This window comes from Cervus elaphus, chromosome 5 (assembly GCF_910594005.1).
Source record: "Cervus elaphus chromosome 5, mCerEla1.1, whole genome shotgun sequence".
Classification (NCBI taxonomy): domain Eukaryota; kingdom Metazoa; phylum Chordata; class Mammalia; order Artiodactyla; family Cervidae; genus Cervus; species Cervus elaphus.
In genome coordinates, this window is record NC_057819.1 from 30,224,858 (window position 1) to 30,249,404 (window position 24,547).

The following is a 24,547-nucleotide window of genomic DNA, read 5'->3' on the forward strand; positions in this document are numbered from 1 at the left end:
CAATGTGCCCTGAGCTCTGCGAACTCAGTGGTCACAGATAAGTTTTCTGCTTTCTTAGAGTAATTGTTCTAGTGGGGAGAAGAGATCAATTAGACAAAGAATTCATGAAGAAGATACTCAGATGCTGGTGGCGAATATGAAACCAATAAACAAGGTCACATGAAGGAAAGTGATCGAGGGTGGGCTGGGCATGAAGGGTACTGCTGAGGAAGTCATGTTTGAGCACCTGAATGTAATTTAAAGCCATAGAAAGAATGACATCACAGAGAGAGCAAGGAGTGTTAGTGTGAAAATTTAGAAAATTTGTCTTAACAAATGCTCCTGTGAAAGAAACAGAAAAAGATGGTGGAAATTGAAGGGATATAGGAACCTAATAAGCAGTTATCTATTACCTATCATCATCATCATCGTTATCATCATCACCCACCTATCTATCTAATCTACCTACCTATGTATTTCTTTCCTCCTTATTGGTAGTAGGAGATATTGGAGCAGCGGATTTGCTAATAGAGATGATTCAATAGAGAAAAAAGGCAGATGTGCGGTGTTGACAGTATATCTGCAGAAAAAAAATGTCCTCAAGGGGATGAGAGAGGTGGGCTCAGTGTGATACTGCGGTTTTCCCCCCAGCTTCACCGTACTTGTTACCTAAAGATTAAAATAATACTGAATAAAGAAATTTTCTCAGCAGTTAGTAAAGCTTTTATGTTAAAATGTGATTTGTCATTACTGACAGCAGCATTATACTCTGATTCATGGTAGCATATACACAGGGGGCTTCCCTGGTAGCTCAGCTGGTAAAGAATCTTCCTGCAATGCAGGAGACCCCGGTTCAATTCCTGGGTCAGGAAGATCCCCTGGAGAAGGGATAGGCTACTCACTCCAGTATTTTTGGGCTTCCCTGGTGGCTCAGATGGTGAAGAATCTGCCTGCAATGCATGAGACCTGAGTTTGATCCCTAGGTTGGAGTACTTAGCCAGCCTGTGATGGTGCTTAGTTATTTTCTGTAGTAGTTATTTCACGTAGTAGTTATCTTCTGTTTGACCCTAAGCTCCTAAAATAATCCTGGTGCCCCACTGAGATCTGCATATCATAAGCTTGGAACCAATATTATCATAGATTATTGAAGCATCAGGGGACAAAAAATTGTGAAGTGTGGTGGTTCTTCTCATTGATTATCATGATCACCTAGGGAAGTTTAAAAACAAACACCCCAACAATAGAACACTGCAGATCTATTTGAGCATCACTTGGATGGAATTAGAGAGTAAGGATCCTGAAATTAATCAGTATTCTCCCCATATTTCCAGTTGAATCTCTCTTCAGACAGTGGAGAAATATTGTTTTGTTAAGTTCATAATTCCGTGTATCACCAAATCAGGCCATAAAGTGATATTGCAATGAGAAACTAGTTGGAAAAATGAAAACTCAACACAACTAGAAAACATCAGCCTGAAATAGATGAGATGATAATATAATTGAAATGTTTAGAATCAAGGGGACAATCCACAGTTCCAATATTCTATACTACTCCCCTTAGATTCTGAGTGTTCTAGAAGTAGAAATTGTGTCTAAATTCTTGGACTCTGATATGGCACGTATGGTGGGCAGCTGGAATTCTGTTAGCCAGTGCATAGGAAGTCGTTGAATTTTCTCCCATTCTTATGAAATGTGCGATACTTTTCAGTATACGTCTGCTCTGACATATGACGCTGTCCAAGTGATGACCGAAGCTTTTCGAAACCTGCGGAAGCAGAGAATTGAAATCTCCAGAAGGGGAAATGCAGGAGACTGTCTGGCAAACCCAGCGGTGCCCTGGGGACAAGGTGTAGAAATAGAAAGGGCCCTCAAACAGGTCAGTCACTCAAAATGCTTGTGATGCAACTTAAGGGTGGCCACTATTTTTTTTCCTGCTGAGTTAGTCATTATTATCTTATGCCTTCTGTTTTATGTAGAGGGAATATTATTTCCTACCTACACAAAAGTGGGTTGAAGAGCAAAAAGAAAATGAATGAGTGTCATTTTCTTGACTTACATCCTGGGAGAGTCCTCTGGTCAACCAGTTTGTGTCTGGCTGAAGAGATTTATAACTGTATCCTTTCCCATTTCCTTATTAGGTGCAGGTTGAAGGTCTTTCAGGAAATATCAAGTTTGACCAGAATGGAAAAAGGATAAATTATACAATTAACATCATGGAGCTTAAAACAAATGGGCCCCGGAAGGTAAATCATTAGTGAATTGAGGGCTTTCTGTCTGTGTGAGGAGGTGGGTTAGTGGACCCACCATCTCATCTTCCAGAGTCCTGGAGACATGTATTCATATAGATGGACTCCACAACTCCAGAAATATATATTTTAAAATCTTTTTTTCTAAGTAAAATCTATTTCTGGTAAGTAATACTGAAAATTTTAAAATAACTATGACTAAAATGATTGTACTTTTTTTTTTTAAGACAGAGGTAGAAAGAGTATAATGAGAAGAAAAAGAACTATAGCTGAAAGATTATGGGTGTGGAGACCAGACATAGCCGGTGAAATGTGCATGTAACTTTCAAGTCAACATTTTTTTTCTCCTTTTATGGCTAAAATGCCATTGTTTGAATTTTATTTATGTTTCTATATGATCACGCCCATGAAAATTACCCTTGGGGAATATGAAAAGTGAACATGAAGAGACATGCCTTTTTTAGGAATGGTTTTTGCAGTGCCTTTCTATTCTTATTTGATTCACATACCTAAAAGATATCTGTCTTTTTTCTTCTCTGATTGCCATGGCTAGGATTTCCAAAGCTATGTATTTAGGACAAGTCTGGTTAGGATAGGTGTAATTTCAGATTCAGACATGGGTTTGAAAATAACTCAGTGCTTTAGTAATAGAAAGGCCGTGTATCCAAGTTCACTCTTTCTGTGTGCTTTTTCAGATCGGATACTGGAGCGAAGTTGACAAAATGGTTGTTACCCTCACTGAACTCCCTTCTGGAAATGATACCTCTGGGCTTGAGAATAAGACTGTTGTTGTCACTACTATTTTGGTAATTAGCTACATATGCCTGTGTTTGACATTATTTTTTCTTTAGAAAAACATCTGCCAACTAGTATATCTGCTTATATTTTAGGACAATAACTGATATAGTGATGCTTTTGAATGTTTCAGTCATTCATTGCATGTTATTCTATTTAAAGGGATCATCAACATGAGCTAAAGCATTCAAAATATTTCCTCTCCTTTTCAAGAATGAACTTTAGCTTTATAGATAATTCATAACCTGGTGTTTGGGGCTTCCCAGGTAGCTCAGTAGTAAAAAATCTGCTTGCCAGGAGTTTCAGGAGATGTGGGTTTGATCCTTGGGTAGGAAAGATTCCCTGGAGGAGGAAATGGCAACTCACTCCAGTATCCTTGCCAGGATAATCCCATGAACAGAGGAGCTTGGCAGGCTACAGTGCATGGGGTCACAAAGAGTCAGACATGACTGAGGGTCTGAGCATGCACCTACCTGGTGCTTACACATGTGAACATCTGGGGAAAGTCTGGAAGAGCTTTCCTTGTATTCCATCAATGTTTCACCTTTCCACTCCCACACTATTTTGGGTCCATTCTGTCCTTACATCTGTTACATGGTTTAATAATGGTGTCAGTTCTGTCCTTACATTTGTTATTAATACATGGTTTAATGTCAGCTTCTCTATCTTCCTATGGAAAGGGGAACTTCTGAAAGACAAGGATGGTCTCCTCTGTTTTTAACCCCAAGTCTCCACATAGTAATTGGCACATAGCTAGTGCTAAGTAAATAAATGTATGTTGGATGGAGTGACAACATTGAACTGGATCTTGAACATTGAGGCTCTGGATAGATGGTTGGGAGATGTAGGTCATCACAACAAGCTGTTGATATAATGAAATGGAGGAAATGAAATGGGGTTCACTAATAGAGTAGGATTTTGCAACAAAATAACCTTATTTTGTTTTACTAAGCTGTGATGCAGTGAATTTGTGGGATTCATTATGGTAACAATATTGAGAAGACAATATAGTTAGGCTAGTAAGGGATTTGAAGAACAACATTGGTTGGCACTTTGAAAAGTCTTAATAAATGTAAGCTAGGTATTTGAGGATTTTTGCCTTAATCATGCTACTGAGAACTATCTCACTGGGCCCCACATATCCTTAGTACCGCTTTCCAGTGGAGAAAATTAGGCTGGTGTTACAACATTTTTTCATGCTTCTATTTATTGTGTTTGCAGAGGAATGCTACTCTCTAGCTGCCTGTGTAGCATAATTCTAGGATATTATCTCATAAAGGAAGTTTGATCTCAAGTCTGAGAGGGTAGAATCTGTAATCACCATGGCAACAACTTTTTCAGTCTTCACATCACTGGCCAGGAACCTGATTACAACACGAACGTTATCCTTGAACTAGTAGTGACATAGGTTTTGGGTGAATGATGGTTCTTTGGAATCAAGGTAGCCCTAATTTAGAACAAGACAGTGGTCAATCCAGAGTTAACTGAAACAGATGATGAACCACATTCATTTTCAGCAAGCCCTAGGAATTACAAACATGACATGGGAATATACTAACTTTTTAGTCTCTTATTTACTTGGTATGGCCAGGCACAAGCCATATTAATGAAATACAAATGAAATAAAATGAGAGATATATGAGGACCTTTGTTCAGAAATGTTGTTATTAATTTTTCCTCATATTTTCCACTATCTGTATTCTACAATGTCTCTAGCTAACAGGTAATAATTAAAAATAATTAAACAAGAAGATTTGAATCAGTGAGAGTAGAGAATTAATACAGCTGTTCTGATCACCTAAAGCACTTTCTTTCTGTATAGGAATCCCCCTATGTTATGATGAAGAAAAATCATGAGATGCTTGAAGGCAATGAGCGATATGAGGGCTATTGTGTTGACTTGGCTGCAGAAATCGCCAAACATTGTGGGTTCAAATACAAGTTGACCATTGTTGGGGATGGCAAGTATGGGGCCAGGGATGCAGACACGAAAATTTGGAATGGGATGGTTGGAGAACTTGTATATGGGGTAAGTACCACTCTTCTTACAGATAAAACCGTTCCGTTTGAACTCTTGTTGAGGGAATGCTTGCCTTCCATGCAAAGTACCAACGTCTGAGGTTGTTGGTTTCCCACATTACGCTAGGAATGCTGTCTTGTTTCCTTGTAAACATTTGAAGATGAAGGATGAAGTCAGAAGCAAACATACAGATGGAGACAGGCTTCATTTGTCTTGAAGCCTATGGGCCATATGCATTTTTCAAAGATCGCAAAGGCATGGATACAGATGTAGTTCTCATAATCAAGCCAGACGGGTGTTCTCTGTATTTACTGAAAAGGAGGTGTATTTGGGGAACAAATTGCTTTTCTTCTGTTTATTATTTCCTGGGATTCCACCAGGGAAATATTCATTCCCGTATCCTGATTTCCTGTCCTACCCATTTATTCAATAGCATAACTACAATTCCTTCCTGACCGGGAGTCCTGGTTCTGTTACTGTCCTTTGTTTCCCTTGCAGAAAGCTGATATTGCAATCGCTCCGTTAACCATCACCCTTGTGAGAGAGGAGGTGATCGATTTCTCAAAGCCCTTTATGAGCCTCGGGATCTCTATCATGATCAAGAAGCCTCAGAAGTCCAAACCAGGAGTGTTTTCATTTCTTGATCCTTTAGCCTATGAGATCTGGATGTGCATTGTTTTTGCCTACATTGGGGTCAGTGTAGTTTTATTCCTGGTCAGCAGATTTAGCCCCTACGAGTGGCACACTGAGGAATTTGAAGATGGAAGAGAAACACAAAGTAGTGAATCAACTAATGAATTTGGGATTTTTAATAGTCTCTGGTTTTCCTTGGGTGCCTTTATGCAGCAAGGATGCGATATTTCGCCAAGGTTGGTTACTCGCCTGCTTCAACTTTGTGCATTTTAGGTCTCGAGTGGACATTCATGGTGTTTATGAATTCACTGTAAAGAAGTTAGCAGCTGCCGGCTGTCTGTCCAAGCAGTGTAAGACTCTTAAGGACAGACTTTTACCATCGGCGTAAGCCTGTGAAATATTTGAGCAACGTTCTTTGAATGTTGGTCCTGTATTTCCCTTGTGAAATTGTACACACCATGGAGAGGCTATAAAATGCATAAGGTTCTGATCATTCCATGCCTTCTTGGAGGGGTACCGTGTTTTTGCTGCATATTCTCATTTTACAGCCATCTGTGTGTTGATCCACAGACCTGTATTTGGGAAAATGGGCAACATTACTTACTAACTAAAAAGCAACAAAACTTCATTTCACACATCCCATCTTTTTGTTCTTGTTGTTATTAGCTCATGGAAATGATATGGGAGAAATATTTACAAAATTTGTATTTTAAAGGTTAGGTTGCTGAGTTGAAAAGAATGCATGATAAAATATTTTCCGAGTATCTAGAAATAAATAGTTGGGATGATGATGACTGATTCATTACAAATATTTGTGCCATATTAAATAGTAATGCACACAGGATGGAATAAATTCATACACCTCCAGTTATATGATATTTTAATTCCTGCCCTATAATGCCTAAATAGAATAAATGTATCACATTGCCTTTGTGCATGTTACATACATAAGTCAGAATAATAGCCATGTCTGGTTCTTTAGAGGTACTTTTCCTGATGTGATTAATTTCACATTTAAAGCCTAAATGATTATTGATCTACAGGCACATTTTAATTTGGGTTTAATTATCCCCCTTTGATTCTATGGGATATCTTAATAACTAGTAGAGGCAGTGGCTTTTTAAATGCTATTCCATTACTGTTAGTTTTTGAGCATTTGGGGGCTAAGAATAATTAACTTCAGAAAGCTATATGTGAAGCTCAGAAAACATTTTGTATCTTTTACAGTCTTTTTGTTTATTCCCCCAGGGAGGTAAAAGAAATAAATCACGTTTGCAGAAAGCATCAATAACTTACTTTTCCAATAGTATGGAATGTCTTTATGAGCTTTGTGAATCTGAAAACTCTTAATTCCATCAAGTTTTCTGTGGCCTCTCTATGGAACTGCGCTATATTAAAACCAAACCAAGGGTATTTGCACTGCATATAGAGAGAGACATAATTTTCACACGTAATATATGAAAATAATTATCATATATCAGATATTTATGATTATGATGATCTCTGATAAAACAAGATTCATAGTTCTGTCTCTATATTTAGTTGATCTGATTTACATTAAAGACATGAAGAGAAGTTTCTAATGATGAAAAAGAAAAATACTAACCAGATTGGAATCTCAGAGAACATTCTGGTTCATAAGTAATAAAGAAATGATTCATCTTTGGAAAGAAGGTTACTGAAGTTTGATGTTACCATAGCCCTGAGATATAAGGCAATTATCCTAGAGTTCCACAAACTATCCTCTGCCTGGTGAATAAGCAGGAGAAGCGTATGAAGTTTCATTATGATGTAGGACACACTGACCTAGGTTCCGATCGATGAACGCTCAGCTTTGTTTGCCTTGCTCCTCATGTATCAGGTCCCTGAAGGTCACTCTTTTGGGTGTCCAGTGCTTGTCAAGGAGCAGAAAACACGTTTACACATAGGGGCTGGAGTACAAGCCACATTTAACCATCTGTGTTTTTCCAGGGTCCACCGTGACATATTGACATTCAAATTTTTCACAAAGCCTGCTTCCTAAAATATGACCATTTTTATTTGCTTATGGTTTCATTCATGAATCACGACTCACTACACTTTCACATGTAATAATTTTTATTTCCTGGTAAGATATATCAATTTTAGATAACATATTTTTCCTTGTTATGTTTTATTTGCCATGGGATATATATGTATAGACATATACATATATATGCAAGGAGAATTCACTTTATTAAAATTTTTCAGTATATGCACCTTTCAATTCATGGTTATATGTGCATTTGATAATTGAACATGCTGACTAATATTGGAAAATTTAAGAATTTTTTAAAGGAACTAAGCTATCATGTCTTAGAATGCAATGATGATAATTCTAGGAAAGGATAGAGCAGCTTAATATCTAAAATAATATTAATAGTAATGCATGAAATGCACAGATCACTTTACATATGCTCTTTAAATATTTTTAAAGATAATTTATCATCTTTTTCTCAATAAAATATGGTAAAGAACTATTTTATTTATATGAATAGAACACATTGAAATTTTAATCTAGAATGATTACATGAAGTGAATTGGTCATTGCCTGAAATTAGGTTTAGAGTATAACTATAGTTTTGTGAAGACTACAACCATAGAATTATGAGGGCAAAATGGTGCAAAGTTAACTCTTATTCTCTGGCTTACTTCTGTTTTCTCCCGCAATATCCTTAAGTGATTCAAATGATTAAAATATTTCATTGTTAAACTAATTATTTAATAGAGATTAGGAAAATGATAGAATATGTATATATATATGTGCTGCTTTAGTGCAGACACTGAGAGATGAAAGCTTTGTTTTTAGTAAGAGAAACCATTTTTATCTGTCACCATAAAACATAATGTTTAATTTGCTCCTCTACTTAAAATTTCTCAGAAACTCATTCCGAAGCATTAGTTCATCCTTGGAAAACACTTACAAGTAAATAATTAATTGCTCAATAATTTTTTGTTTTGAATGATGCACAAGTTATATAAGCTTTGGGGGTTATCTTGCATACTTCAAAAAATGAGCATATTTAGTTAAGTCTGACATAAATACTGGATTAGGGAGCAACATTATGTCTTTAACTTGTGTTTATCTTACAATTGAAACAGAATGATTTATAAAAATGATTCTAAAATATATTGCAAATAAACCTGCAATGTATACTGTCCAAGGCAATGAGATCCATTTTGTTTTAAGGGCTTCGACTGAATCTGCCCTCTTAACTACAAGGTACATGAGATGACAATTATACATTCTGTTGTGATGGAATAAATAGTGAATATTTTGAGAGTGACTTTGTCTACATAGAGTTTCTCCAAATCTAAAATGTACTTAATATCCTTTTCAGAATATGTGAGAATTAACTTTTTCCATTCTATTATATTTGTTTAATTTTTTGCTTCTCTAAGATACTGGTAAAGGCTCTTCATCATATTGTTTTTATTTTTCATTGACTGTGCAGTTTCTTTTTCTCTTTTATTTTAGCAGCAGATGTTTTTATTTAAAAAATCTTTACTTTTAGCTTCACTGCTTTTCTTCACTTCTCGTGTAGTTTATTATACAGATGTTACCTGATAATTGATATAGTATCTGTGTTTCATCAAAAGGTGTATTTCTTATTATTAATTGTGAGGAAATTTAGTTTAGGTCATAAATTGGCACATTTTCATAATTTAAAGTTTTAGAAGTGTTACCTCTTCACTATAGAAGGATTTATTGTTAGACATAATAGGGTTATTAACAAAAGAGAAAAAATATTGTTTTTTTAATATTACTCAAATACCTTTATATGTGGAACCCCACTAAATCTTACCAAATAAAACCTTATATATCTACTTCTATATCTACATAGCTATACTTATCTATTTCTATACCTACATATCTATACTTACCTATATAGGGTTTAAAGTAGATCAAGCTTTTGAAAACTATTTTATGTAGGAATTTATGGTCACAGAAATAATTTTATTTTTATTATTTTTCAAACTAGAACTTTATATTTTGGCAAACGTTTAAATGTCTGATTTGTTTTCCTTCAGTTTTCTTTTTTCCTTAAGCAGGAGACACAAAGGAACAGGGATATCACAGTTCATGCCTGAAGCATCAGATTTTTATTTGTTAAGAATTATATTTTGTGTCATACTCTGTAGTATCATTTTTTCCATTTATATCCTGTTCTATATTTCTAACATCTATGTTTCTGCACATACAAAATCCTAATGAAATTTTGGACCTTTTTTGAAGGTTTTGAAACTTCATTGGATGGATTAAGTGGAGGGTTTCTTTGGTGTTTAAAGCCATATCTATGGTGCATACTTTTATTTTTGATACTTGATTTTGTTTGTCAACATTTTTCCGAGTTTTGCTGTTGATCCTAGATTCTCTTCTTTGTTTGGTTATATCGTGAGTGGATTAAATATTATAAGCATTGGATAGATTATTCGCACATTTCTAGAAATTGCTTGTTACAAGATCACACATGTAGCCATGATAACTGTGAAAGAATTTCAGGAATCTAAAGTTTTGCCTCTGGATAGCTCATCAGATCTAGTGAATCTGTAATCCTTGCCCAGAAGGTTTAATAATTTCAAGTTTCATGAACTAGCTGATATATTGAAAAATATGAAGTCAAATATTTCCCTATAAATCAACATTTGCATAATACTGCTAACTTGTTTCTTTACAAGGTCGTTCATTTCACTTTACAAATCCATTTCGTACTTGTTATCAGATCCCTGTCTGGGCGCATTGTTGGAGGAGTGTGGTGGTTCTTTACCCTGATCATAATCTCCTCCTACACGGCTAACCTAGCTGCCTTCCTGACTGTAGAGAGGATGGTGTCTCCCATCGAAAGTGCCGAGGATCTTTCTAAGCAAACAGAAATTGCTTATGGGACATTAGACTCTGGCTCCACCAAGGAATTTTTCAGGGTAAGAGATTCTGCTTCATAAGTTCTTGTTTTGGTCTTACAATTGAACCAGCCTAAACTCTGTGCCTCCTTGCTCTCTCATGGTCTATACAAAGGTGCTATGTGAAAGTTACTTCCATCTCTGTCTCTAATTCTATTTTTGTTCCTCTTTTTTTCATTTTTATTTTATATTGGAGTATAGTTGATTTACATGTTGTGTTAGTTTCAGGTATATAGCAAATTGATTCAGTTATACATATACATGTATCTATTCTTTTTCTTTCTTTATTTTTTTAATTTTTTCTTGAATCAGCCATGCATTTACATTCTATTCTTTTTCAAATTCTTTTCCCATTTAGGTAATTATAGAATAATAGAGAGGAGTTCCCTGTGCCATACAGTAGGTTCTTGTTGTTTATCAAATTTACATATAGTAATATATATCTATTAATCCCCAAATCCCAATTTATCCCTCCTCTCCACCTTACCCTATGGTAACCATAAGTTTGTTTTCTATTTCTGTTCTTAACCTTATCTCTAGCCCTCTGTGCTCCCTACCCTCCCTATCCCTATATTTGGCACTATCTACCTTTTTTTGATTTCTGACTCTTTTGGAGAAAAACACTATGTTGTAAAGAAATCTAGTTTTTATAAAAATTAATTTTCCTTTTGGGACAAAATTGAAACAAGGTCTAGTTAAAATTAAATGATTATTTTTAAAAGAAAATGGTGTTATAGTTTGCTTTATGTTAAATAAGCTTGACTGTCAATTATCTTACACAATTTACAGTTGAGAACTGACCGTCAAATCAGTTATGTTAATTCTGTGTCAGGAAACAGATTATCTTCATGTGTGGAAATTCTGAGTTTTCTGTTAAAGCTTCCAAGAAAAGGCTAACAACGGCTTTCAACCTCCTAATTTTTAAAGTGGGAATAATGATTATGTGCCTATTAAATGTATTTTAGCTTTTAAAACATCTGTGGCCCTATGTTCTCCGTCTGAAGGAACCAGTCCAATAGGCTGATGGTATAATTTTCTTTCCTTATACTCTTAATGGGATTCTCTGGTGGCTCAGAGGGTAAAGCGTCTGCCCACAATGTGGGAGACCCGAGTTTGATCCCTGAGTTGGGAAGATCCCCTGGAGAAAGAAATGGCAACCCACTCCAGTACTCTTGCCTAGAAAATTCCATGGATGGAGGAGCCTGGTGGGCTACAGTCCATGGGGTCGCAAAGAATCAGACACAATTAATCGACTTCACTTCTTTTATACTCTTATCTCTCTGTAAGAGCTCATTCTATTAAAATGTTGAAATAAAGCAGATAAACTTTGGCATTAAGCCAAATAGATGTCATATGATGATCTGTAATAATCCACAAGTATCTTTGAATGTATCTGAGACTGAGTGAAGATTAGGGCTTTCAACTTCCAGCTGAAGTAGTACATTGTGGTTTGAGGACTGTCTCATCCTGGATTACCATTGGCGTCTTTTCCAAATAACATCAGTTGTGCTCCAGATGTGATAGGAGAAAAGGCGGTTCTGTCAGACTGCTGACAACAGGTAGTAATTTGGATGTGAGTGGGGCAGCAGGACGTTGGCACTTCCTCTAGGCACTGCAGTGTAAGCCAAGACTGTGGTCCTTTTGTAAGCAACTTTACTTTCACTTTAATGTTACCTGTGAATGTTGCAGTGCAGTTTTGCTGCTGACAGTTTACTTCTACTGCCGAAAATAGTTGCGATGTGTGTATATTGTAGTGCTTAACATAATGTGCTCTCGCCTGATTATGACAATGGCGCTATTAAATAAATTAGAATATTGCATGATTCTCAGTATATTTTGGAACATATAAATGTTATTTGTATCCCAATATGGCTTACTTTTATTTTATTGATATATTATATTGGTATTCCTCCCTCTCTAAGTAAATGAGATCTATGAAGGGGCTTGTTATATCATGGTTTACTTACTGCTACTTATGTTGATTAAAATAACCTTGTTTCCAGACACTGTCTGTTGAGAGTTACTCTCATTAGCTTGTTTGGGACCAGCTATTCTCAATAACTGCACCTTCAGAATCTGAGAGCTTTTCAGTATACCTTAACTCAACCATAGAAACATATACCGTATTCAGCACATGGCCAAGATTTCAGGATTAGAATATGTAAATTTCCCAGGAGACAGGATGAAAAGGCTAGATAACTCTGGGCAAAGGATACTTCAACTCTTGTGTTTCAGCTCTGTAACTCCACAGATATTGTGGTTCCCACGTGCAGTACACACACACACACGCACACACAAACAACCCCGACATATCTGCAGTGTGTTGTTTGCCTACGTAAGTTTGTGGAGCTTACTTTCTCTGGAGTAATAGAGAAGTGATGTTGATTATCTTATTGTTTTGTTCAGTCCCTCCGTCACGTCTGACTCTGCAACACCATGGACTACAGCACACAAGGTTTCCCTGTCCTTCACCTCCCAAAGTTTGCTCAAATTCATGTCCATTGAGTCGGTGATGCCATCCAACCATCTTGTCCTCTGTTGTACCCTTCTCCTCCTGCCTTCAATCTTTCCCAACATCAGGGTCTTTTCTAATGAGTCAACTCTTCACATCAGGTGGCCAAAGTATTGGAGCTTCACCTTCAGCACAGTCCTTCCAATGAATATTCAGGATTGATTTCCTTTAGGTTTGACTGGTTATATCTCTTTGCAGGCCAAAGGACTCTCAAGAGTCTTCTCCAACACCACAGTTCAAAAGCATCATTTCTTCGGGACTCAGCCTTCTTTATGGCCCAACTCTCACATCAACATACGACTACTGGAATAACCATAGCTTTGACTAGACAGACTTTTGTTGGCAAGCTAATGTCTCTGCTTTAATATGGTGTCTAGGTTTGTCATAGCATTTCTTTCAAGAAGCAAGCGTCTTTTAATTTCATGGCTGCAGTCAATATCTATAGTGATTTTGGAGACCAAGAATATAAAGTTTGTCACTGTTTCCATTGTTTCCCCATCTATTTGTCATGAAGTGATGGGACCAAATGCCATTATCTTTGTTTTTTGAATCTTGAGTTTTAAGCTAGCTTTTTGACTTTCCTCTTTCATTTTCATCAAGAGGTTCTTCAGTTCCTCTTTACTTTCTGCCATAAGGATGTTGTCATCTGCGTATCTGAGGTTATTGCTGTTTCTACCAGCAATCTTGATTCCAGCTGTGCTTCACCCAGCCCAGCATTTCACATGATGTACTCTGCGCAGAAGTTAAATAAGCAGGCTGACAATATACAGCCTTGACGTACTCCTTTCCCAATTTGGAACAAGTCTGCTGTTCCATGTCCATTTCTAATTATTGTTTCTTGACCTGCATACAGGTTTCTCATTAGGCAGGTAATGTGGGCTGGTATTCCCATCTCTTGAAGAATTTTCCACAGTTTGTTGTGATCCACACAGTCAAAGGTTTTATAGTAGTCAATGAAGAAGAAGTAGATGTTTTTCTGGAATTCCCTTGCTTTTTCTATGATCCAGTGGCTGTTGGCAATTTGATCTCTGGTTCCTCTGCCTTTTCTCAACACAGCTTGAACATCTGGAAGTTCTTGGCTCACATACTGTTGAAGCCTAACTTGGAGAATTTTGAGCATTACTTGTGCAGAAGTTTGTATATTCTTTGACATTGCCTTTCTTCGGGAGTGGAATGAAAACTATCCTTTTCCAGTCCTGTGACTACTGCTGAGTTTTCCAAATTTGGTGGCATATTGACTGTAGCACTTTCACAGCATCATCTTTTAGGATTTGAAATAGCTCAGCTGGAATTCTGTCACCTCCACTAGCTTTGTTCATAGAGATGCTTCCCAAGACCCACTTGATTTGCACTCCAGGATGTTTGGCTCTAGGTGAGTGATCACACCTTTATGGTTATGTGGGTCATTAAGATATTTTTCATATGGTTCTTCTGTGTATTCTTGCCACCTCTTCTTACTATCTTCTGCTTCTGTTAGGTCCATACAATTTCTGCCCTTTATTGTGCCCGTCTTTGCATGAAATGTTTCCTTGGTATCTCTAATTTTCTTGAAAATATCTCTGATCTTTCCCATTCTATTGTTTTCCTCTATTTCTTTGCATTGTTCACTTAGGAAGGCTTTCTTATCTCTTCTTGCTATTCTTTGAAGTTCTGCATTCAGATGGGTATATCTTTCCTTTTTTTCCTTTCCCTTTCACTTCTCTTCTTTTCTCAGCTCTTTGTAAGGCCTCCTCAGACAACCATTTTGCCTTTTTACATTTCTTTTTCTTGGGGATGGTCTTGATCACTGCTTCCTGTACAATGTTATGATTCTCTGTCCGTAGTTCTAGACAACCTGATAACTTTTATTACTATAGCTTCCCAAGGCATAGTCTTATGCATTGTCTCTGAATCTCACAGTATTTCTGTCTACTAGTCAGAGTGATCATTTTTGTTTGCATGTTGCACATTATTAAACTAAATGTGAGGATTTGACCAAACTCTAGCAGGTAACGTGCATGCTGAAGTCTTTTACTCCTGAAGCATTCTTCCCGTACACTGTTTTTCCTTGTGGAGAAAAGTCTCTGGATTTCACTGCTTTCATGCTCTATTTCAATCCCCTCTGTGTTTGTTTATGTCAAGTTGGAGGATTATATTGGTAGAAATGCAATCAGTGCCTCACAGTTCTTCTCCATATACCTGCGGAAGGAGCTGTGATGAATCAAGGTGACTAGGTCTCAGTGCATAATGCATTAGTAGTCAGCTTCTCCTTATCTTGAGAAGGAGGGGCATGGGCTCAAAAGTACTTAAAAGCCACACTAGCCTGTTTGTAGCAGTAAAGGGAGGCTAAAAGAATAGCACACATCACCCAAATGAACATGAGCCTGCCATGTTAAACATCTTCCATGAAAACAGGGTGTGGTTGTCATTTGAGAAAGCAGTGCACAGAATATGTTGTTGTTGTTCAGTCACTAAGTCATGTTCAACTCTTTGCAACCCCATGGACCGTAGCACACCAGGCCTCCCTGTCCCTCATCATCTCCCTGAGTTTGCCCAAGTTCATGTCCCTTGAATCCATGATGTCATCCAACCATCTCATCTTCTGCTGCCCTCTTTTCCTCTTGCCTTGAATCTTTCCCAGCATCAGGGGGTTTTCTGGTGAGTGGGCTATTTGCATTGAGTGCCAAATTATTGGAGCTTTAGCTTCACTGTCAGTCCTTCCAATGAGTATTCAGGATTGATTTCCCTTAAGATTGGCTGGTTTGATCTCACTGCCCAAGGGATTCTCAAGAGTGTTCTCCAGTATCACAATTCAAAAGCATCAGTTCTTTTGTGTTCAGCCTTCCTTATGGTCTAATTGTTACATCTATACATGACTACCGGAAAGGCCATAGTTATAGCTTATGGTGAACAATGCCTGATTTGTGATCTCTGAAGAGGATTTAGCTTCGGGACCAGGGACCAGTCTTGATCATTCAAGAGCTTTTGTGTAGTAGAGTTTTATTCAAGTGAAAAAGGGACAGAGAAAGCTTCTGACAGAGACATCAGAAGGGGATGGAGAGTGCCCCCCTCACTAGTCTCAGAAAAGGTAGTTATATACTTTTTCAATTGGTTATTATAATAAATCAAAAGAATGTCTCAAGGTTGTAAGGATCTTACTAGACCCACTCCCACAATTTGCATTTTAAGATGACAGGATTAGAACTAACAATAGAAAGATCTTACCAGACCCACTCCATAATATACATTTTAAGAATATAGTATTAGTCGTAAGGTTTTCAAGAAGGAGAAACTGTACTCAAGCAGGATATGTTATTGTTATATAATCCTTATTAAGGAATGTAGAAAAAAAAGTTTGTCCTTTCCTCCTCCCTGAGAATTCCAGACCCCTATATCCTACTTGAGGATCCCGGACTTCTTATCAATTGACTAGGAATTGAAGAGGAATTGACTCTCTCAATAGCTTTGACTGTACGGACAAAGTGTATGTTTCTTAAAATTTTGGGTTAAATTAAAAGGTGCTGCTAACTCATGAGTGATCCCTTCTCCAGGAGATCTTTCCAACCCAGGGATCAAACCCTGATCCCAGGCATTGCAGGTGGATTCTTAGCTGCCAGGGAAGCCCATAACTGAATTAGTGTTGGGTAATTGGGTACCATGGTGACCATAGTGAGAATAGTCTTCATTTTGCTTCTGACTCTAAAGATATTTTCAGGCATAGTCTGTCTTTATAGCAGTACCCATTATATCTCATACCTTTTCTCATGGAGTTTGTTGCATTCGGATATGAAGGTTTACTGCAGATCCCATTTAAAAAAGAATTCTGTTTATAGAGTGTAACTCCAAATGCATTGAATGAGATGAAGGTAATTTGTAGACATTACAAGGGCAAAATGTAGTTGTTTTCCTTGACATTTTTTTCCCCTTTAATTGCTAGGTTATGCTACAGTGTATTAGCAGTAGTCTGGTCAAATTTCTAAGCTTAAGATGGAAGGTGTTACAAAGGAAATTTCCCCTTGCAGGCACACCACACTCCATGCATTCCTAAAATTAACATTCATCACACACCTGGGACATCCTCTCTCTCAACTGCCCTTTATGTTTAGGGGCATTTGGGGCTCCTGTAAACCGGGTGTAGGACAGGCAGAAAGCTGGGAGAGTGACCATCATGGCACCCAGGCTGCCAGGAGCGAGGATGCAGATGGAATGGGCATGGCCCACCCTGAATACACAGGCTTGCTTTTTGTGCTTACTGGCTTCCACTGTACTTACTTTCATGCCTGAGACAGCTGATTATATGTGGAAGAAAACTTGTCTCAGTTGTTGGTATTTAAGATTCTAATAGTTATTTTATGTTTCCTTATATGACTTAATTTGGCTATAGTAATAGCTCTTTCTTTGTAATGCTGTTTATGAAGTGGGGTTTATTATTTATATTATTTTAAATTTTCTACTATCTCAGTGTTTATCAAGTCAAATTTTGTTTCTTGTCACAGCAAGAGCTCTGAATTTAGCCACTAGAGAAGTTGATTTGAAAAGTTAGGTTTTTGTCTAAAGTTTAAAGATATATGAGTAGCTAAAAGATGGAAAATACCTTATTGAAGACCATTTAAAAAGGCCAGTTTTAAAACAGAATTCAGAATTACAGTCTTCAGTCTCAATATCAACTAAAGATATGTCTTTGAAGGGATGAAAGCATCTTATATCAAATTAAAAGGTGACTATTTCATCTCATTTATAAGAATCTGTTTTGTTGTCATAAGGTGATGACAAATGCTCAGTTTAAATCTAAAATATTTTCATATTTCAGTTACATAATTTAATAACTTTGGATTATATTAGTATTGCTTTAATGAAGTCAGTTTGTGTGCCTTATATTTAGAATTCCAATTTAAGCTGCAAATTTTCTAACTTAAAAATCTATATGTTCTTTCAGTGAAACAAGCTTGAATGAAATATTTGCTTTTTGTAACTAGAGAGAGTAAGTAGAGGGCAGTCTTGTAATCAACAAGAGATGTGAGGAAATAGACCCTACATCTTACTTTTCCAGAGTTCTCTGTGCCTGGAACCCATATGCACTCTTGTACAGAGTGAATGATAAAGTCTGAGTTATTTTGGAGCTGTCAATCCTCCCTAATTTTAGCACCACTGTAACACACCTATAATTATGAAAGAATTAGACTTTCAATTAGAAACCACTATTTTTAGACTTTCACATTTTGATAATTTCTTCTTTCAATAAAAGAGGACAGATCTTGATTTAGATGAGGGTGTGTAGAGGAGGATTCTGTAAGAACTATGTGCATTATGTTCCTACAGAAACTTAGATGTGGAGGATAGACAATGGCTTGATAAATAAACCAATCATAGGCCTGTCAATCCATGAAACAAAAGTATTCACTTGCAGAGAGGAAATACTTCATGCCTATCCTAAATCCCCACACTGCAGTCTGTTTATTTCCTCTGGGAGGATGAAGGACAGTGTGTTTCTGAGTAAGTGGTCTCCTTTAATTATGCTGGTGTCGCAATGAACAGATTTTAAAATATTGTTAAAATAAAGGTGTCCCCTTTGTATTCAATTAAGTTAATTATGCCACTCTCAGAAGATCAATTTTGTCTGATAATAATCCATAAACATATATTATTGTTACCCAGCATTGTAGACCTTTCACATAGTTCACAAATAGTACAAATGATAGATAACTAGGTAGTGTTATGCAGATGTACCTTACCTGAGTGAAAGGACTGGTTTGAAAGTTTTCTTTACTATATAATAATTACAAATACAAAGGAATTATAACACTTTATCATTTTAAAGGTTGTGGCCTGTGTTTAATTCCTTCCCTAGCATAAGACACACTTATGTTTATATATAAAACGTTGATTGAAATATATTTATAAATAAAAATATTTGAACCATTATGGCAGCTTCCTATAGAACCACATTAAGTTCTTTTTCATTATAGTTACATTTTTTCCCACTTACCACTTGTGTTTAACAGAAATACAAGCATGATTCCTTTGTTTATATTTTATAGAACAGATTTCACTAATTTGTGGTAGTTTTCCATACTTATTTCATTATTTCTGGTATAGCTAAAGATTTTTCAGCCAGAGTTTCTTATATATCACCTATTTCTATGTGGGTAGAATATACATATTTCTAGTTTTTTTTTTATATAAATATATATATTTATTTATTTCTAGCTTTGTGTATATGAATATATCCACTTCATCTTCATATTATTTGAAAGAATATTATGAAGATGAAATGGATGTAGTCATATGTATTTTACTAATATCAAAATGAACCCTTTATAAGTCTTCCAGTTATGCTTAACTCTAAATAGTTTCAAAATACTCAGGACTAAATAAATGCTGAATGTGAATATATTAGCAACAAATAGCACTATATGGCTATGTTGTAAGTCACTCATGGCATAGTTAGTCATAATGTTACAGATTTTTTTTCCTTAGGTTTTTTTTTCTTGTTGAAGAGCTTGATTAGTCATAAAAAATCTTTACAGCAAACACCTCTGCATGTTCAAGGTTTCTCTAGATAATCCAGGACTAGTTGAAATCATTTCCTCTCTAGCTGACATTTTGTTTCTCTGACATTTTAAATGTTCTCACCATTCCACAAAATAGCTGAGGACAAGATTGAGTTCTTAAAGACTTTAAGGCTACTTTTAGCCTAAGCTGCCTGGGGAAAGTCTGTGTTCTCTTATTCAGCTAAAGGTGGTGATTTAACAGTGAAGGAAAGGTCAACATTTTATAAGATTGATTCACCTTTCCTTTAAGATCTAATGTTCAGTTCAAAGGCCTACATTTCATTAAGTAGTTTACAAATTCAGAAAGAAATGTATGCAAGACCCTATTGAGGTGCTTTTGGGATGAAAGCACCATGGAAGAAAAATGAAAAGGGTATGTCTACTTGCTGAATTACAATTATCATGCAAAATGATAGCTTCTCCAAGACTAGCTGTCATTTTGGTCCTTTTCTTCTCTCCATAGCAATTCTCAGCAAATCAGTGTAGTGTGCTTCCAATCATTTCATTTAGAGACCACCTTTGTGACTCAAAAGGGAGTTGAAAGCTCACATTATCCATTGGATAGATAATCTGACTCTTACTAAATTATAGGAGGATTTCTATCATTGTCCATATTAAAAAGAAAATGCTCCTGTCACACTACTATCAGATCATGAAGCTAATTATTCTAGCCAAAAAGGTCCAAACAATAGAGAAAATTTGAGACTAATCTCTTATCTCAAAACTCTTCTAAAATTTCTGTTTAGATGCCTAAGAGAAGATAAATATCAGTATACACCTGTGCGTACTTTAGATGACTTGGTTTTTAATGCACTTTTTGTGCTTAAGTAAAAAAATCATCATGCTTGTCTCATTGGATATTCTGAACTAGTTGCCATGGTAACAAACACAGTCCAAGAGTTGTACAGAGAAAAGAAATAGAAAATTTTGCAATTACTTAAATATACTGGAAGCAAAATCTGGACTAGATATAAATATTGTTGATAAAATTTTGAGAATTCTTTAATTAGACTTTTGATATTTGAAGGAAAACTTGATACTAAAGTAATTTTTACTTCATGCTTCCAACGTACAATTTTGCCCTAGATCACAGTGAGGGATGATCAAACCCAAGGTGCTAGTGAATGTGATTACTTATGTTCACAGAGTAATGAGATTTCAGAAATAAAATGGCAATTGGGAAAGTCATGCAAAGTCAGATATTGTCAGGTTCCCTAAATTGATATTTAAAATTGCATCTAAGGGGACTTCCCTGATGGTTCAGGGGCTAAGACTCTGGGCTCCCAATGCAGGGGGCCTGGGTTCAATCCTTGGTCAAAGAACTAGATCCCATGTGTGTCTCTCTGTGTGTGTTAGTTGCCCAGTCATGTCCAACTCTTTGCAACCCCATGGACTATAGACCGCCAGGCTCCTCTGTCCATGGAATTCTCCAGGCAAGTACTGAAGTGAGGTTGACATTCCCTTCTCCAGAGGATCTTACCAACCCAGGGATCAAGCCCTGGTCTCCTGCATTGCAGGCAGATTCTTCATCATCTGAGTCACTAGGGAAGCCCCAGATCCCACATGCCACAGCTAAAGAGTCTATATCCCACAAATAGTCTACATGCCACAACTGAATATCCTGCATGCTGCCGCAAAGATCCCAAGTGCTGCAACCAAATAAATATGTTAAAAAATTTTTTTTAAAGTATTTCATCTAAGGAAACAAAAATCCAAGGAGGTGATGTCAGAATATAGTTGCCCCGAAAAATCCAGACCCTCCCTTTTTCTCCCAGATACACAGACTCAACAACAGTACATTGACTCTCTTTGTGAGAAAACAGTTAAGAGGTTCCTACAAACCAAGCTGAGTGTGAAACCAGCCAGTCAAACCCTGTAGGAAAATTCATGGCCTCACTGACTGCAGTGACGGCCCTGGCACAGCACATTAGCATTGGGAAGAAACATGTAGCTCTTGGTTTCTTTCTAGGGAGAGAGAGACTACTTGACTATTTTCATGTTATGACTTTTCGGAGGAACTGGTTTCTTTCTGTCTTGCCTGAATCTAAGCACTAAAAAGGGCATCAGGTTGGGGACCTCTGAGAATAAAGTGGAAGGTTTGGCCTGGCTTCCCTGGTGGTTCAGATGGTAAAAAACCCACCTGCAATACAGGAGGCCCAGGTTTGTTTCCTGAGTTGGCAAGATCCCCTGTAGAAGGGAATGAATGGCAACCCACTCTAGTATTCTTGCCTGGAGAATTCCATGGACAGCCTAACAGGCTACAGTCCATGGGAACACAAATAGTCAGACATGACTGAGTGACTTTCACTTTGACCTGGCACACACACTCAGTATAGACCTTTCTCTCCAGCTCAATGTGGTAAAATGGGGGAAAACCCCTATTCAAGCTTGCATTAGGGAAAGTGTAGAAGAAAGTGAAGTTGCTCAGTTATATCTGACTCATTGCGACACCATGGACTGTAGCCTACCAGGATCCTCCATCCATGGGATTTTCCAGGCAAGAATACTGGAGTAGGTTGCCATTTCCTTCTCCAGGAATCTTCCCAACCCAGGGATTGAACCCAGGTCTCCCTCATTGTAGGCAGACGCTTTATAGTTTGAGTCACCAGGGAAGGAGCAAGCAAGTTGGACTGTGGGTCCATTTCTTTGACTTTTCAAGGAACTGATTTTGTCTTGCCTGCTCAGAGCACTGCTGGGGCCCGCTACTTGCTAAATGCCCGAGGGCTGCTGGGAACAGAAGGGAGCTGATATTTTGCTGCTGCTTCGGAGACCTGTGGTCCAGCAGACAGAGACCAATGCAGCTTGGCGGCCACTCCCTTGCCTTTGGAAGAAGACTGGTGTGTGCTTGCAATGTTCTGACCTTTCATGGGGTGCTTTGGAGACTGCCTTTCCTGATTTGGACTTAGCATACTCTATAAGCCTGGAGGCTACAGATAATGAAATAGAGCTGGATGGCTTATTCTAGCTCTAGAGAACCTGCATTACTGCAGACAGACATCAAAGGAGCAAGAGATTATGAACTCTGGAAAAAGGCTTCCTGCAAATCCATCTGACTGGAAATTTGCACATACACGTCCAAAGAAGACATATCCACAGAAATTGTTTAAGAGGCCTTTGGAATATTTAACCAGGGTGATTGGTGAAGTTCTATCCCTATATGAAGTCAATCCATGAAGACTGGAGAGGTAGCTGTTTTTAAAAAAGGCACAGATCCCAACATAAACTTATAAGGCACATAGAAAAAAACAACAAACATGTGGCTCAAAGGAAAAACATTAATCCCCAGAAATCAAACTTAAAAAAAAAAAAAAAAAGGAGGTATCTGGATAACTTGGCAAAGAATTCCAAATATCTGTTACAAAAATGCTCAAAGAGCTCAGAAAAATGATGCATGAACAAAATGAGAACATTAACAGAAATAGGAAAATTTAAAAAAGAACCAAATGTTGAAAATAACTACAGTGACTGAATTAAAAAATTCACTATACTGATTCAACATCATACTTGATCAAGCAGAAGAAAGAATCAGCAAACTTAAGTCATTTCAAAGTATCCAGATTATCAATAAGGAAAAAAGGGAAAAAACAATGAAAAAAAGGTGAAGAAAGCCTAAGGGACTTGTGGAACGCCGACAAGGGGATCAATAAACACATTACGGGAATTCCAGAGTGAAAGGAGACAGAGAAAGGGGTAGAAAACTTATTTAAATAAAAATGGTGAACATTTTTCTAAATCTGGTGGGGGAGGGCAGGGATATATATGTCCAGATTTACAAAACCCAAAGAATCTTAAATAGGAGGAATTCAAGAAAAGTGTACTTAAAGAAACATTGTAATCAAATTGCCAAATGTCAAAGACAATTTTTGAAAACAGCAGGACAAATGTGCCTTGCCACATAGACATGAGGACCTATAAGACTACTAATGGACTTATCAGCAGAAAGCTTATAGGTCAGAGGGAGTGAGAGGATATATTCAAAGAGCTGGAAAAAGATAGTGCTAACTATCCAGAAAGACAGGCATTCAAAACTTAGGGGGAAATAAAGACATTCCAAGATAAACTAAAGCTGAGAGAGATAATCAGCATTACACCTGCTTTGTGGGAAGTGTTAAAAGAAGTCCTTCATGTTGAAATGAAAGGATGCTAGATAGCAACACAAAGCATGTGCAAGTACAAAGCTCATTGGTAAAGGTACATATATAGAGAAATACAGAATGCTATGATGCTGTAATAGTGATGCATAAGTGTCTTTTAATTTGAGAGGTTAAAATATAACTTTATAAAATAACTATAACTATAGAATATGTTAATGGATGTACAATATATAGATAATTTGTGGCTTCCATAACATAAAGTGCAAAGGAAGTAAAAGAGTAGAAAATAACTAAGAAGAACATAGAAAAGATTCAATAAAATCAGAAATGAAAGCAAAGACATTACAACTAATGCACATACATTTTTAAATTATGAGACTGCTGTGGATAATTATATGCCAAAAAATTAATCTAGAAGAAATGGATAAATTTCTGGAAATATACCATATACTAAGATATACTAAGATTAAGTCCTGAAGAAATAGAAAATCTGAATAGATCTATAACTAGTAAGGAGAATGAATCAATAATAATAAAAATTTCCAATAAAGAAAAGCACATGGCCACCCTTGTGGCTCAGCTGGTAAAATATCTGCCTGTAATGAGGGAAATCAATGGGTCAGTCCTTGAGTTAGGAAGATCCTCTGGAGAAGGAAAAGGCTACTGACTTCAGTAATCTGGCCTGGAGAATTCCAAGGACTGTATAGTCCACGGGGGTGCAAAGAGTCAGACGTGACTGAGCGACTCTCATTTTCACTTTCAGACAGCTTCACTGGAAAATTTTACCATTTAAAGAAGAATTAATGACAATTTTCAAA

General features: G+C 36.9%; 1 protein-coding gene across 4 annotated transcripts in view; it reads left to right on the forward strand.

The window, feature by feature from the left end:
* The window catches only part of GRIA2 (glutamate ionotropic receptor AMPA type subunit 2), a 180,685-nt gene that overhangs the window by 131,038 nt on the left and 25,100 nt on the right, over window positions 1-24,547 (forward strand). For all 4 annotated transcript variants that reach the window (XR_006341089.1, XM_043902288.1, XM_043902287.1 and 1 more), the window contains exons 7-12: window positions 1,688-1,855; window positions 2,118-2,222; window positions 2,921-3,031; window positions 4,843-5,049; window positions 5,539-5,909; window positions 10,416-10,614. Coding sequence is in view for 3 of the 4 variants with exons in the window: in XM_043902288.1 (XP_043758223.1) it covers window positions 1,688-1,855; window positions 2,118-2,222; window positions 2,921-3,031; window positions 4,843-5,049; window positions 5,539-5,909; window positions 10,416-10,614 (1,161 nt within the window). In the remaining variant the exon portion in view is untranslated. The remainder of the gene's footprint in view (window positions 1-1,687; window positions 1,856-2,117; window positions 2,223-2,920; window positions 3,032-4,842; window positions 5,050-5,538; window positions 5,910-10,415; window positions 10,615-24,547) is intronic.